This window comes from Onychostoma macrolepis, chromosome 08 (assembly GCF_012432095.1).
Source record: "Onychostoma macrolepis isolate SWU-2019 chromosome 08, ASM1243209v1, whole genome shotgun sequence".
Classification (NCBI taxonomy): Eukaryota; Metazoa; Chordata; class Actinopteri; order Cypriniformes; family Cyprinidae; genus Onychostoma; species Onychostoma macrolepis.
This window is the reverse complement of record NC_081162.1, coordinates 17,818,045-17,834,999: the sequence shown is the minus strand read 5'-3', so window position 1 is coordinate 17,834,999 and position 16,955 is coordinate 17,818,045. Positions and strand designations below refer to the sequence as shown.

Below are 16,955 nucleotides of genomic sequence, written 5' to 3'. Positions count from 1 at the left end.
GTGTCACATCTTACCTCATTTACGTGCGTAAAGGCTGCGTACGTGCGTGCGTATCCGCGTTCGCAATGATGCGTCAAGACGGCTCCTTCAGTGAAGCCTGGTTTTGATTTGCAATGGTTGTTATTGAAATATTTATAGATATGTTTGTGTAGTTTATTTAGAGTGGGGAAATAAATAGTGTACTGTTAAAAAAATAAACTTAAGTAAAGTTACCACGCCATACCTGGTAAAATGTTGTAAAATTATTATTTTAATATTTATATATTTAATAATATTTAATATATCACACACACACACACACACACACACACACACACACACACACATATATATATATATATATATATATATATAACTAGAAATATTTAAACAATGAAAACAATGTTTTAATTTTATATTTGGCATATATTTATAGTATTAGTGTTTGTACAAGATTCTTTATATTTATATTATTTATTATGTTTGTTATTATTGGCCATAATTGCTGGAAAGGCCAATTATGATAAAGTTTAAGTCATCATGTGCAATACTATTGCATTTTTTTAATCTTTCAGTTTACATTTTACTGACCACTCTGTTTAGTCATTATTTAAAATGTCTCTGTACATAAGTTGTCTGTTCCTTTCTGTTTCCGTTTGCTTATGTTATGACTGCTATATCTCCCAGCTGTCAGGTGTGCAAGTTTCTCTCTCTACCCCATTGCTTGGAAGAAACGTGTTATCTGTTTTCTCAGTGAAAATGCTTTGACTAGACTTTCTCAAGCAGTATGTTATCATTCCTTTGGGCCTGTAGACACTCAAATGTTTTGTCCAGTGCTAATGTTATACTCTCGGTGTGCTCTCGGTTTAAGGACACCAGTTTGTTTACATCCTGAAACTGCTCAACCAAAGCAGATAATTGAAGCAAGTGTTTCCTTTCTAAGTTTAATGCAGCCAGAAACACTTTTGCATTGATAACATACATCACAACCCAACCCACTAGGTGCACTTTAGGTAGCATTCGCATTATATTTTTCTAAACAGCAGCTTAGCTTGTTGGGTACACAAAAAATACTTGGGAATTAATCAGGGGAATGTTTAGTCAGCAACTGCAGAAGCTGGTTTTTGGCTGTCCTGCAAGGTTAGTTTAGGGGCCGGTGACAGGCCAGGCCAGGCTAGGAGAGATGCCCAACTCACTGCAGATCACTTACTACTGGGGACAATAGTTTCCTCCTTCCTGCTGTTGGCTGTTATGAGTTTTACAACTCTCTCAGCATCCTCCTGATGATTCAAAGGTAACTGATTGTCTTTCTATGCCTGTAGGCCATTTAGCATGTGAACAGGATTAGTGGTTACTTTGGCTGGAGGTTGACAGATCTTGGGCACAGACTGTACCAACAAATGTCGAAGAGGTGTTTGAGCTATCTTTTTTTTTTTTCTTCTTTCTGCAAGGCTTAGGCACAGTAGAAAAACATGTAATGATTATATAATATAAATTAGTTTGTTTTGGTGAAGCCAGTGTAAATTGCGCCAAGTTGAAATGCACTCTAGATCTCAGCATGCATTGGGGCATGAATAAATTGGTAAAACTTTACAATAAGGTTCTATTAGTCAAAACATTAACTAAAATTAACAATGAGAGATTAATTTTTACAGTACTTATTAATTTCATTTAATATTATTTTAAAAATACAGCTGTTCACTGTTAGTTTACGTCAGCTCAGGTCTATTAAATAATATTAATAGATACAGTTTTAGTAATGCATTAGTAAATAAAATTTACATTTACTAATAAATGCTTTAGAATTATTGCTAATTCATGTTGACTAATCTAATATTAATAAATGGGACTTTATTGTAAAGTGTTACCAGTAAATCATGCAAAATACTGCTTTACTGTTCATTGTTCAACATGCTGGCAAGTCCATTTGACTTGCACATCAGTTGGTGACTTGGTGTTAACTAAAAGTGCACCATTATATTTAAATATGTGGTTGAGTGTCACCGTCATTATGGATTAAGGACCCAATATGTCAAATTGGTGTAACTTTGTGTAAAACTTGGTGCAGGTATTATAAAAACATTGTTTTGTGTTGTTTTTTGGCTGTTATACATTATTGTGGAGCATGTAAAAACTATATGTAACAAACTTCATGCAATCCTTGTATTTGGGCTGTGATTATTTTGTGTGTGACAGAAGACAGTATTATTTCTGTAACTCTTATGTGAGAAATGAATTGTGTTTCGAAAAATATTACAGGCCTTGAAGCAAACCACTGGTTGTTTTTGCTTACCATATGCTTTGTGTATATGTGTGTAGCTTATAAGGGTCTGGGACAGCTTGGACTGTTTGTGGATTATGCTTTAAATGGATTGAGCGACTGGCAGGCAGCATTGCAGCTGGTGAAGGAAAGCTTTGTAAGACATTATTAAGCACACACATAGGTTAGATACAGCAGGGTTTCATCAGACTCTGCAGGATTCAGTTGCAGATCCCTGCACTGCGGCCTGTCTTGTGCTCCGCTCTTTATTGGCATGTGGTTGACTCTTAACATGATCTGAACTCATCACATGTGGTTTTCAGTGTTGTTTTGTGGAGATATTCTTCCATAATAGTAGCTTTTACTAGGCTGTTTATATATCATACATCAAGTGATTGTGAAAGTAAGTTTATTCATTTTTTTTGGACTTTAGCACAGAAATGATTCCTATACAAAGTATTCATATTTGTCATATCATCATGATTGGGTCAGTTATAAGGTACACCATAGACCATAGACATTTTAGTGCTGTTTCTCTCTCATCAGGATGTGCCTCCATCCTACATATTGGTCAGCTATTACAGAATATTGAGGGTGTTTTTTTTTTTTGGCCCATTAGTAGACTGTCTTTGGAAAATATATCAGTTTTATGAAGGAAGTCAGTGTACCAGACATTGTCAAGCTGCAGAGAGGAGCAGAAATCTTTCCATGACAATGTGAGCAAACACCTGCTTATGTTCTTCATAACTGCTCATGGTTTGTGGGTTTTTTTGTACAGGGTGTGCCACCTGTGAGTGTACTCCTTGTTCTTTGTTTTGTTTTTAATAGGCATATTTATTGTAACTATGAAACAAGGTGTTTAGGGATTGAAGAGACACTGTTGTATGTCCTGTTGTATGATCACAGAGCCAGTTCTGTTATGTAAAGTTCTGTGTTTATGCCTCAAGTGGGGGAGGTGTAATTTAGATTTTCACTAAAAGGAGTCTTTTAGGGACAGGCTCTCTTTTAGACACGTTTAGTGATGGGGCCTATTTGTATTTTATGTATGTCGTTGTTTTATGTCGCCTTTTTTATTTTTTATAAAATGCCATTGACAATACTCATAACATAGCTCTATGTGTTTATAGCCTACTAGTACTTTTCAGCATAAAACCATATAAGTTCTTGGTTCATTCTTTGTTTGTCATGATGAAATGAATGATGTGTGGATCAGTAAGTGTGTTAGATTAATCCAACCGATTTGTTGCAAACTGAACTTCTTATATTTTATAAATGACTTTACATAAACCTTTTGGAACAAACTAAAAACAAAAAGCACGGAATGCATGTAATGTTTTAAAAGTATGGCCTACTGAAATGTGACATTTTTAGCAGTTAATGTTGTAAATAATGTGAGTTAAATATAATCTGGTGGTGTTTAATAAAAAAAAAAAAAAATCACACTTAAGAATCATTCACTCAAGAATCTGAATTATATAATTTTTTAATGGAGTATTTGCATGCGGGTGGTGGTTTAATCCATCCAAAATTGTAAAAAAAAAAAAAAAAATTTATTTGATGACACAACCAATGAGAGTTTTAGCATGTAATGAGTTTTGTATTACATATTCGATTAAATGTCAGCCTTTTGTGAAAATTGTCAACACTAGTGAATCTAACCAAACACAGAGATATGGTGCTGTTTAGCCTTATTGTGTTCAATGCTGATGGCATAAAAAAATCATATTATATATTTGAATACAGCCCTCATGAAAACTTTTAAATGACGTCACTAGTCTATCATGACTCAGTCTTTGGAAGAAGTGCCAAAACTGTCAGTCTCAAAAAAATGAAGTGCATAGCACACCTGAACAGAACCAGATGCCATTAAAATCAATCAAATCTGTTTTTTTGTTTTTGTTTTTTTTAAGGACCAGCTTTTGGTTCCCAACCCGAGTATAGTGGCCACCCACAGACATGATACACTTGACCTTAAATCATCAGCCATTTTGTTATTATTTCACAGTTTGAATTTAGATTACTCACTGAAACTTGCTTTTAGAGCATATATGTAACTACAATCCTGTTTTTATTATTATTTTCTTTTCAGTCATCAGTTTGTGGGAAGATTATGGAGCTTCTTGGCCAGAATAAAATCGACCATCATCAGAGGCAGGTGGCCATCCTCAGTCAGGATAGTTTCTACAGGGTACTGACCTCTGAACAGAAGACCAAGGCTCTGAAAGGACAATTTAACTTTGACCACCCGGGTAAAATCTCATTTTTATGTTAATATAATTTTTTTTATTTAGACTTATTTTTGTTGACCTGATTAATAGTTCTTTATGTGTGCTTTTGTATAGCCAAACACCCCTGCCTATTGCAGTGTGTTATTATGAGCAGAATACAACTCAGACTATGAGCGTTGATGCAGTCTGTATACTTTGGCAGCTCTTTGTGAGTGTGTGTGTGTGTGTGTGTGTGTGTCGGAGTGAGTGTTTGCCTGACTCAGCCACCCTCACACACACACCCATTCTGCAGCAGCACAAGTGGCTTTTCACCTTTTTGCTTGTTCTTGATTTCCCACATCCTGTGGATCAAGAAACGTTAGAACAAATTCTGTGCTTTCTATCTGATCCTCTTTTACTGTGTCCCACAGATGCGTTTGATAATGAGTTGATAGTCAAAACCCTTTGTGATATCATGGAGGGAAGAACTGTCCAGATTCCTGTCTACGACTTCGTTACCCACTCAAGGTCCGTTCAGACCACATTTTGAATAACATAAACTTAAAGGAATAGTTCAGCAAAAAATGAACATTCTGCCATCGTTTACTCACCATCATGTAATTCGAAACCCATAAGACTCAAAGCACATACAGACTAAATTAAATCTGTTCATCGTTTAAAGCGATTGTATTTCTGATTGACTGATTGATTCAAGACCACTTGATGCATACCTTTTTGAATCTTCTAAGTTTTGGTTACCTGTACGTTTTTAAAAAAAGGAGGGACAGAAACCTCTTGGTTTTCATTAAAAATATCTTAATTTTGTTTTGAAGATTAACTAAAGTGATATGGGTTTGGAACGACATGAGGGTGCGTAGTTTTTATTTCTGGGTGAATGATCCCTTTAACTTATTATCATTGCATTACTTCTGTGTGTGGATATCTTTGTATTTATTCAAGTTTCAAACCACACACAAAAGCAGTGTGTAAGCAGCACATATTTATTTTGGAGCCCATATTCAGCGTCTGCAGGGAAGTATCAGAAACGCAGGCCAGAATGTAACTGCTGTTGATTTGCTTACATGCTACTTGAGCATAGGGTTTCAAACAAGCCTTATCTTGATTTGTGTCACATAATCTGTTTGTGCAGGAATTTCCTGCATCCTGATACGCTTCTGTTTTCCTTACCTTTTGCAGGAAAGAAGAGACGGTCACTGTTTATCCAGCGGATGTAGTTTTATTTGAAGGCATTCTTATGTTTTATTCGCAAGAAATCCGAGATCTGTTTCAAATGAAGCTGTTTGTGGATACGGATGCAGATACACGTCTGTCACGCAGAGGTGTGTGTGGACTTCATCAATGGATCTCAACAAATATTCATAATTGGTAGTGATAGAATGATGTATTTCAGTGCAATTTGATTCATGTCATCTCCTTCCCCTCTGCTCATAGTCCTGAGAGACATCAGTGAGAGAGGCCGTGACCTAGAGCAAGTGCTAAGCCAATACATAACATTTGTTAAGCCTGCCTTTGAGGAGTTCTGTCTGCCAGTGAGTTTTACACTTTTACGCTCAGACTTTTGAACGTGGGCAAATTCTTACACTTTCATTATTATGAACAACACTGACACAATTTTACTTGATGATACAAACATTTTGTTTAGTAAATCTACACTGTAAAAAGTGATGAGTTGACTTAACTTAAAAAAATTGAGGAACCCTGTTGCCTTAAAATTAAGTAAATAATAATAATAATAAAAAAAAAGTGAACTTGACAACTCACTTAACTTATTTTTTAATTATCATTTACTTAACAATTTTAAGGAAACGGGTTTCTTCAATTTTTTTAAGTTAAGTCAACTCATCACTTTTTACAGTGTAAGTACTAAAAAAAGTTGTAAAACAACTTGATGTGGTTTTTGTTTTTCCATGTCAATTTCTCTGTTGTGCTGTTTGGCGACTATATTATAAACGGTCCTTTTATCTTTTATATAAATGTAAATATTTAATTATATAGAATGAATATATATATATATATATAGACCATTTATTAAAATGCAGAGCCAGTATTAGTCTTTCAGTTTACAAGAGAACATGTTCCTGGCATTTTTTTCAAGAAGCAGCAGGTGCTGAAATGTTGTTGTTGATTATCATCTTTTTTTTTAATTTTTTTTATCTGTTTTACTTTCAGACAAAAAAGTATGCTGATGTGATCATTCCAAGGGGAGCTGATAATCTGGGTGAGAGTTGAAATGTTTATCCAAATGTGTTAGACTTTACCATGGAAGAGAGAAGACACAAATATTTTGATGTGGAAATGTTTTGGAACAGTTTATGATATGCATACATTGTTTTGAAAATAATAGTTTTAAGCAAGGCCACACTTCTAGTCTTGATATCGTGAGCATTCCAGCATGTTTAGTCTTTTCCCTACTTAAAGTACTACTGATTCTTTAACTACAAAACCAAGCAAGTGAAAGTAGTGCTAAACCTGCACTGAAAAAAGTATTTACTAAACAAAGACTGGTAAGACTTGTAAATCAACTTGACATGATTTTTGTTCTTCCATGTTTATTTATTTTTTCTCTCTCTCTCTCTCTCTAGTTGCCATAAATTTGATAGTGCAACACATCCAGGATATTCTAAATGGTGGTTTAACCAAACGCTTGAACGGATACCTCAACGGCCACAACACGCCTCGTAAACGGCATCCTTCAGAGTCCAGCAGCAGGCCGCATTGACCAGCCCTCAATCAGGAGAGAATGAATGTGTGAAGGATGGATGCAAGAGAAAAGAAGGATTGCTTGTGCATTCTGTTAATTAGCAACACTGTTTAAGACAAAAAGAATCATGAAAAAATTCAAGAATTTCAAAGACTGCCTTTTATTTCATTCTGCTTCCTTCTTTTTGTTTTTTGGACTGGCTACACTTGATGTTTTAGGAGTAAGAAAGATAAATTGAACTTCTAGTTCTGGGATTGTTAAAGGTCAAAATGGATAGTTCCTCTATTTATTTTAGCATTTTTATTTTATTTTTTGTACTACTTCTTTAAGAGTATGTTTGTTGACTAAAAGTGGGAATGCAGATAATTTAAATGTTACATGATTCCATGGTAATGAGGATTGAATATATATTTTTAAAATTATTATTATTTTTTACCTCTGATCCTTTTTTTTTTTTCCTATCAGAAAGGACTACATTTGCAAATGTATTTGTTTAAAGAACCTCTTCACTGGATAGAGTCCAAAAACAGTTGTTTTAAAAGCCAATATTTTTTTCTTTTTGGTTGACAGTGATGGAATAAGGTTTTAGTATTCTGGCATTATTTATATGATGTCCCTCTATGATCAGTGTTTCTTGCAGAAGGATAAACATTTATTCCTCCTTTTCACTTGAACAATTCAGGCAGTGTTACTACGTCACAACAGGCCTCTCAGGGTGTAGTTACTACAAATGAAAACAATAACTCTCTTTTGTCCTAAAAGGAACGAGACGTCTATACTGAAGACATCACAGACCACACCTCTAAGATAGAAAGGGCGCTAATCTGGCTAATTAAGCAGAAGTAAATTTGTTGTACATACTGATACTCGGTACCGAATTTCAAACCTTGTACTTCTAGAATATTTATGGAGATGCCATGTGATCCTCATTAAACATGGTCATGTGCTTTAAAACAAAGCCCAGTGGTTGATTGTGCAGCATTGCTGTGGAGTGTTTGCAAACAGTGATCTATTTGTCAAGAGATTTATGTTCATATACTATGCACTGTACCCTTGACTCTAATAATGCAATTTGACACTCAGTTTATGATTCGTTAATTAGACTTGTGTAAGGCATTTAGACAAATGGAGATGCTTACTTGAAATGAATTCTCAGAGTCTCTTCATCCTTTACGAAGGTTTTTTATTTTTATTTTTTTTAACCCATTATTTTACTAGCGTTGTGATTTAATATATACACCATGATGCCACTTTGGTAAGTCTTTGAAAAAACTCACCAAAGAGTTAATTTAGTTTTCTTCAACAGATGTTTTTGTAGTCCGAGCTGTGTAATTTCCATACACAGTACATATTTTCCCTTGTAGCTCGGTTTTCCTGCATCTTAGAGCCAGAGAGAAGCCTTTTAAGGCACTCTGAAATCATTCAGGGATGTGAAACTGAACAATCCAACCTTTAAACTTGACCCTGACTGTAAAATGACCCCATATATCTTCCCTTTGATCCATAAATCTTTAACTTAAAATTGGTTAATCATTGATTTATGATTTGTTCTTATTTAACATTGTTTGTAATATTGCTATATTTTATTTTCTGGTTGGCTTCATTCGCATTGCTGCTATGATACAGGGTGACTCATTTACTATCCTATGTAAAAATTCTAAATTATTATTGAATGATGTGAATATTTATTTGATTGAATACGATCGTTTTGAGGATAATGCCATTTTGTCGTCATTATTTATATTTGGGCCAGATAAAAAAAAAAAAAACATTTTGTGACTTGAATATTTATTTGGTTATCAAAGGCATTCTTACCCCTGGGCTGTTTATTTGGCCAAAATTGCATAAATTATTATAAATCTTTTGTTGACGTCTGGTCCTTGGTTTCGTTTGGGTATTAAATGTGTGATTCGATCAGTATGTTCATAGATTCATTTTAAAATTCTTAAACCAGTTTAAAACCACTGCAACAAATTTTGTGCCATCATAAAGTTTTTGTATGTGAACTTACAGACTGTTCCTTTTTTTTCATGTTGACTTCCCTTCAATGTTACATCAGCTAAATATTGTAAATATTACTTTTCTAAACAACACTTGGTTACTCTAACATCCAGGCTGTCGAACATACATGTCGAAGATATTCATACCTCTCATTAAAGGGTTTTGATATATTAGCACAGATTTAAACACCAGCTTTTAAAATGCAGTACACATTACAAACAATCCCCCACAATCACACAGTTCAGCCCTGAATAAAACCATGATTTCATGATTTTACCAACTTGCACACCCAGTGTGTAATCCTACTTGACTGAAAATGATGCAAATACTGTACATTGTTTTTATTGAAATTTGTGGGATTCCAAAGATTTAAGCTGTTGGCATTGTTTAATGTGCAATCGATTAGTTTGACTCCCACACTAATTTCTGTAATTATATAGCAAATATTGATTTTACCAGAATATGTGACAACCTTAATGCATTTATGTTGATATTAGAAATCCCAGTCTGGAACAGATTGTGTTGTTGCAAAGAGGGGTGGCTTTGGAGAGGATTTCAAAAGTATGGTATTCTGCATGATGTATAATTATATGTTCAATTATTGATGCCTTTGAGTTTTGGTGCTTGCAAAAGGGGTGCAAAATGCAAAGAAAGCCAAAACTATATTAAAATCAGAAAAGGTTGCATGCTTGTGTTGTTGGACCAAACAAACTACAGTTGCAAGGCTTTAAAACAGCATTTCTGTGACACTGCAATGAATATTAATAATAACACTTTATCTTCAACTGTTACTCTTGAAGCTGGGGATTGGCTTTTCTTTCTTTCTTTTTTTTTTTTTAAGTGTTTCTGTGGTTTAATAAATCCATGATAACTGTATCATCATGTACATGTGTAAAGAATTGCAGAAAGTTGTATAACAAAGTGACTGACCGCAAAGCTTAGTTAAATAAAAGTTTTTGTACTCCTCATGTCCGTTGCCTCCTGGATACCTGAGTGTTGTAATCACATTTGCTTGCATCAGAAAAAAAAAACTTTAAAGAGTAAATCCCTCTCTTTTAAGAACTTTATTGCAAGCTGGACAGAATTACACAATGGTTTAGATTAGAACAAAGATAACATGAAAGCATACAACAACGCAAAACAGGTTCATGGAGGTCAGGATGTGCTGCTTTGGTAGGCCTAGTTGCAGCATCATTATTGTGCGACCGGTGTCTGACGTCACACCGCGACCAGCAGTACGCACGCGATTCCATATTGGTCGTTCCTCAAGCGATTCATTGAAGAAGAGTGTTCGTGCGGTGATTTAGAGTCTTACTTAAATATCGTGCACAGATATGTCCACGAGTGACTTTTATTTGAGGTACTATGTGGGCCACAAAGGTAAATTCGGCCACGAATTTCTGGAATTTGAATTCAGACCCGACGGTAAGTCAGGCGCCAACTTAGCTTGCTAATATGCTAACAGCCTTTCTATTGATATCTGTGCTTGCTTTTTTTTACTAGGCCAAAACGTTTTTCTAAAGCTGTTTGAACTTTAATTACTGGTTAATTTGTTTAGTAATTGTGAAGTAGAGGGGCTGTTTGTGTAGAAAAACAAATTAACATGTTAGCTAACGTCTGAATTGCTTAAAACTGCCACTTTAATATCTTAAGTTATTTAACTTGATAAATAATATTTCTGTTAAGAAATTGTTGTTTTTCTGATATAATATTCCAGTGACTGTGGAATATTCTCATAAGTAGCTTGCATATAATTTTTATGGATCCTTTTGTTTTCATCCAGGCAAACTGAGATATGCAAACAACAGCAACTACAAGAACGACGTCATGATCCGAAAAGAGGTAAAGTCTGCTGCGTGGTGACGTCACATACATCCAGTATGAGGTCAGTAAGCTTATGAGATATTTCCCCTCTTTCAGGCTTATGTTCATAAAAGCGTGATGGAAGAGTTGAAGAGAATCATTGATGACAGCGAGATCACAAAAGAAGACGATGCCTTGTGGCCTCCTCCAGACAGAGTCGGGCGACAGGTTTGTAGGAATATATATTTTTGCTTTTATTTTACCCTTGCTCTGGTCACCATGTGGTTTGTTATACTCTGTGTCATAATTGCTCTTCTTTGTGCTTCATAGGAACTGGAGATCGTCATCGGTGATGAGCACATTTCATTCACAACTTCCAAAATTGGATCTTTAATTGATGTCAACCAGTCCAAGTAAGCGTATTTCATAAATTGATTTTTTTTTAGTTCTTGTTCTCTCTGCTTCACTGCTTTTTCACACTACTGTCTCATTCTTAAAACCTGGCATTACAGTACCACAAATATTATTGACTCTTGTATGATAAATTGCATGTGATGCATCTTATTTGTAAATCACTTAAGATAAAAGCATCTGCTAAATGATTTACTGTACTGTTCTTTTCTGCTGCATTTATTCAGTGTTGGCATGCAATCTATTGCTTTCCCATTGCTACTCTCAAGCAATGAAGCACTCTGCAGTTCCACTGTGTGTTCTCTGTATTATAAGAGTGGTAACATTTGTGTTCTTGCTCCTCAGGGATCCAGAAGGACTCAGAGTTTTCTACTACCTGGTCCAGGATCTCAAATGCCTTGTATTCAGTCTCATCGGCCTCCACTTCAAAATCAAGCCCATCTAACTACCCAGATGCTTTTATTCTGGATGAAAGTCATATTTTAGTTATTGTTTGAGCTATTTTCAACATTTGTATATTGCTTGGTGGTTTTGCTTTTCTCTCTTTTTTTTTTTTTTAAATAAAAACTTGTTCAACTGTTGATTTGCTTCACTTTCCATTTCAAAACCTTTTAAGCTGCAAAATCTTTTCAAAACCTTAATGGTGATATCAATATTTGCACACTCCAAAATTTGGAGTCCAAATAGATACTTTCAAATAGAATGTATAATGTTTACAGTTTGGGGTTGGTAAGGACTTTTTACTGTTTTTGAACATCTCTTATGGTCACCAAGGATGATTTTTTTAAATCAAAAATTCAGTAAGAATAATTATTCTAAAACAATTTAATATCTTCAAACGTAATTTATTCCTGTATTGGCACTGCTAAATTTCTAGTCTTCAGTGTCACATGAAACATTTCTTATCAATGTTGGAAACGGTTGTGTTGCTTAATATTTTTGTGGAAAACAATCCTCACAAATGTACACATTTTTCAATCAGATATTAAATATTTTATTATTTAATTAAGATTGTTACAGTATTTACAATCAGAGTATTCATAGTTATCCATGTTCTTACATCTTATAAGGCACAGGACAGGTCTTTCAATTATTGTACATAATTAAACAATGCAGAATTTTGCAGTGTATGGAAATACATTGTGTTCATGTTGCATTGAGTCAAAGATGATTGACCATTGAAAGTATAGGTGGATTAAAGCTGCCTGTTGAACCTGGGGGGAAATACACTGCAAATATTTCAAATACAATACATGTCAGGACATCAGCATTTCACAGATTTACCCAATACTATTACTAAGTTTTGCTTCTGGATCAATCATTTCAGAGTTCAATACCAAGCAGTCACAGTTGTCTATCCACACAATGCAAAGCTTATTACTTCTATCTTTAGCCTTTAATGATAAACATGATACACTGGAGTCCTGATCTAATAGAAGTAAAACATAAATGCTCTAAATTCAGACTACTCCACCTACCAAGTGCTTCACTGAACTTCAACACATTAAGTCTACTTTCAATTAATGGGTTTTCCATCAAGTACTGTAAAAATATCTTCCAAGGACTTGTGAACACACTTAAGGAACTCATGAACATTTCTGGCAGGGTAGCTGGACACATTGCACCCGATCCATTCATCATGGACACCATAGCCCACTCCGAAACCATCAGGCACCACAGGAGCAAATCCGCCCAGACTGACCGCGGGGCTGGTAAGAGTACTGGTGGAGAGAATGTTGTGGTTTATGGCAGCATATGCTGGATCCTGGTAGAAACTGTGCAGGGCCATTCCTTTTGAATTAGCCAGGTAGCGCATGGCAAAGAGATGGCGATCAAATCCTTGACCTAGATGAAAATGCACAAAAAAAGGACAATGATGAAAAACACAAGTTGAGAGTGAACTAAAGATATAATTTGATGCCCACCCTCCCCCAAAAATGTAAAAGGATGGAAATTCTGTCATCACCCTGTCAAACCTGTTTGACTTTTAAAAAAATATATATATTTTTTGTCTACATAATGACAATTAGTGGGGTCTAATGCTGTTTTGGACCACAATAACTCATTATATTTGACAAAAAAAATCTTCTTTTGTGATCCACAGAACAAAAGTAAGTCATACCAGTTTGGAACAACCTGACAATAAGTAAATGATGACAGAATTGTAATTTTTAGGCAAACTGTCCCTTTTTTCTTGCTCAATACTGATTAAAAAAGATGCCTTGCTAAGATAAACATCAGTCCACCCCACCCCCTCAAATGACAAGACACCTCATGAATATGCACTAACCCATTGCTGCCTCTTTAGTGAGCTGCCCATGGTATTTGGAGCATTCATTCAACAGCCCCTGTAACTGCTCCACAGTGTGCTGTCCAGGCTGCTCAATGAATGCCTTGGCACAGCGCTTTGTGTGGATGGTAGCAGGACGGATGGTTTCTGTGCGCCCATGTTTAAAGGCCGCAGTGCTACACGACTCGTATGTGGCGACCGTCTGGCCGTATTGCCGTAGGAAGCCCATCTGGAAAGCCAGCTGAGAGATGGCATCTGGACTGAGCTTCTTCTTCTTAAGTTGCTCCTTTCCACCTTTCTTGAACTCCATGGCGTCGATGGTGAGCTTTGATACGGCAGCCTGGAAGTTCTCTTTTGCTTTTGTGATTCCAGCTTTTAACTCATCAGTGAGTTTAAACTCTAATCGGTGCACCGCAGAGGAAGAGTCCACCGCTGCAGGCTTGGATCCAGGCCCGACCAAAGGCTTCTCTGTGGTGTCCTTGAAAACCTCATTCTGGAAGCGAAGAACGGCCACGCCGTCACCCCAAGAGTGCTCAAAATTGATGGCCGCCTGTCCGTCTTTAGCCAAGATGATACTGAAGGACTTGTCGTACCAGCGGTTGCAGCCGTCTCCATGAAGCATGTTGTGGGAAATGTGAATATAGTCTCTCATCACCTCCTCATCCAGGCAGAGGCAGAACAAAGCACTGTCTACTAAATGCAGAGCTTCTCCATTTCCAGCGTCCAGTAGTTTCTGTCTTAACCCTGCCCAGGTGTCTCTATTCTCACTGGTTAGAACGCCCAAGGGGAATGAAGGAGCTTGTGTGGGGTCAGATAGGATGTAATTCAAATGAGCTTGCACCTCGGCAGGCTTTATCAGGTTGCCGTCCCGATCTAGAGCATCAAACACATACAGGTTGCCTCGCCTTACTATAAGCAGGTGGCGGCCCTTGTTGTCTGTGAGGAGCTCGTCGCGCTTGTACTTGGGTATACGTGTGGAGTTGAAGAGGCGGAAGTATTGGGACATATCCAGAGGATATGCGTTCACCATGTAGGCTCCAAACCACGAGATAGAGGGGGGCACCCATCGGATCAACCTCTTGAAACTATCGGTGTCACTCTTGGCAGGGTTTAGATGAAACACCTCTGGCTCGAGTAGACCAGCACGAAGAGTCTTCATGAACCGGACGGCAGAGCACACCATGTTGGTGGCTCGCACAAGCTGGTCGTTGTACTCGGGTTTGGGGTCAGGGTTAAAGGACATGAAGGGGTTGAAGTTGAGCACAACAGACTCCCGAGCAGACAAGTACATGTCAAACCATGGAGCTGCAAGGCAAATGGGAGAAATTCATTAATGATGCTACAATTAAAACTAATAATATTCAATTGTTCTTTTTATTACTACATCTCCTACCTGATATATAGCTGGTGTGCTTGTTGTTTTTGTCTAAGGCTGCAAGTTCTTCATGTAACTGCTTGCCTACACCACTCTGGAAATCATTTGCTACTTTCTCTGTATTACTGATGGATTTCAAGGGAGCAGAAGTAGACAGAAAAACATTAAAGAGTAATTAGAAAATGAAATGAATAAATTGATATAGATACTTTTGGCTTACCTGTACTGTTCATCATTCAACAGGGGTCTTTGAGCTGCCAGATACCTCCGTATTGTATCTTCCAATTTTGGGACTGGTAATCTATAAAGAACATGTAAAATTTATATGTTTTGGGATACATATCCATTAGAATTAGAATTATTATAAATTTTATTGTGAGATGTTTTACATGGTATAATTATTTACTGATTTTATTTAAATAATGATTTTTAACAATGTTAGTGTATGTACACTACAAATGTATCACATTTTCATAAAAATATTAAGCATTTTCAATATTCATGTTAGTTTCATCAACACCAAAGCAACATATTAGAATGATTTCTGAAGGATCATCTGACACTGAAGAAGACTGGAGTAATGATTCTGAAAATTCAGCTTTGCTTTCACCAGCACCATTTTAAAATATATTATATATATATATATATATATATATATAATATAATATTTCACAATATTCCTGTTTTTACTGTATTTCAGACATAAGAGACTTTTTTCAAAAACATTTAAAAGCTTTTAGGTGGTAGTATACACAACATCACAAACCAAAAAAATTACACTACATTTTAATCTAAGATTATTACATTTTATTCTATTTTAGATTGCTTGAATGTAAATCTTCCTCTAGTCTACTGCTTACCACGGAACAATAGTGAGGGAACTAAATTTAAGGCAAGGGGGTATATTTACGTGTAACACCGTGTCCCCATCCCCCTTGCAACCTAAGCATAGACTTTGCACTTTCACCTACATTCTCTAATATGACCTAAAACTGTCATAGACAAATAATAATAATAATAGATTTCCAGCTAAAATCAGATTCAATATCAAAACACAGCTAAATGATATATCATGTGTGTGATTGTATGCCATTCTCCTACCTTGGTAAACTCTTCTGGTAGTGCATGGTCGGTACGACACTTTTGTGTAAATACTCGATCCCAGCTCCATCCTTACTGCTGTATTTACGCCGAGTGCTCGTTAGAACTGACAGGGCAGGGTTATTCCTTAACAGTTTGAATTTACTCAGTGTTGAATTATATTGCGTAGAGACCAAACTTGCCATCATACAACTTGTAATTTAAGGAGTTATGATCTGCGTATTTTTCTTAAAGCTCAACTTCAATTTCAAAACTTCTGTGTAATAGTTCTGCAAGCTGCTAATCCACTAAATGAATGCAGTGTGTCTGACCTGTCTCTCGGTACGGCCAACAATAATTAGCTACCTGTCTTCTCTTACCTTTCTATTTAGAAAAAAAAAATCTCAACAATCGTAAAAAAGGGTTTCCTAAGATAATTTTTAATAGCTGCTTAACAAGGAGACACAATTCACAACAAAATTTCCGATTTTAATATTTGATTCATTACTTCCGCCTCACCAACCATCACTTTTTTCAAAATAAAAGTCCAATATATATAAATAGGACATATTTGTATACAAAACATATGTAGGCTGATGAAGAAATTCAATTGCATTTTTCATTATGTGTTAATTATTTAAACAACACAAAATAAGAAAGTTCCCCAGAAGTAAATTAAATTAAAACTTTATTTAATTAAATTAACTTTTTCAAAACAAATATTCTAACTCCTTACATTTCGAAGATTTATTACATTTCCATATATTTTGAACACATTCAAACACGTACGAGGCTATCAAAGCGTGAAACCACAAGCTCCGCCTTTT

At 35.8% G+C, this 16,955-nt stretch overlaps 3 protein-coding genes across 3 annotated transcripts in view; 2 read left to right on the top strand and 1 right to left on the bottom strand.

Annotated features, from left to right (window-relative positions):
* uck2a (uridine-cytidine kinase 2a) overlaps positions 1-9,178 on the top strand; it is a 10,368-nt gene extending 1,190 nt beyond the window's left edge. Inside the window, exons 2-7 of the mRNA XM_058784774.1 lie at positions 4,329-4,488; positions 4,878-4,974; positions 5,644-5,786; positions 5,899-5,996; positions 6,637-6,685; positions 7,050-9,178. Of these exons, the coding sequence (XP_058640757.1) occupies positions 4,329-4,488; positions 4,878-4,974; positions 5,644-5,786; positions 5,899-5,996; positions 6,637-6,685; positions 7,050-7,186 (684 nt within the window). The 3' untranslated portion in view covers positions 7,187-9,178. The remainder of the gene's footprint in view (positions 1-4,328; positions 4,489-4,877; positions 4,975-5,643; positions 5,787-5,898; positions 5,997-6,636; positions 6,686-7,049) is intronic.
* A 1,178-nt stretch (positions 9,179-10,356) lies between these two features.
* Positions 10,357-11,964, top strand: magoh (mago homolog, exon junction complex subunit). Its single transcript, XM_058784775.1, has 5 exons — positions 10,357-10,594; positions 10,953-11,011; positions 11,090-11,200; positions 11,303-11,385; positions 11,729-11,964. Exons 1-5 carry the CDS (start codon positions 10,504-10,506, stop codon positions 11,826-11,828), a joined length of 444 nt encoding a protein of 147 aa, XP_058640758.1. The 5' UTR covers positions 10,357-10,503; the 3' UTR covers positions 11,829-11,964.
* Positions 11,965-12,379: 415 nt separating this feature from the next.
* cpt2 (carnitine palmitoyltransferase 2) lies at positions 12,380-16,631 on the bottom strand. The gene is made up of 5 exons (XM_058784773.1): positions 16,150-16,631; positions 15,269-15,349; positions 15,067-15,173; positions 13,674-14,978; positions 12,380-13,228 (listed from the first exon to the last, which is right to left on the bottom strand). Exons 1-5 carry the CDS (start codon positions 16,335-16,337, stop codon positions 12,900-12,902), a joined length of 2,010 nt encoding a protein of 669 aa, XP_058640756.1. The 5' UTR covers positions 16,338-16,631; the 3' UTR covers positions 12,380-12,899.
* Between the last annotated feature and the right edge of the window lie 324 nt (positions 16,632-16,955).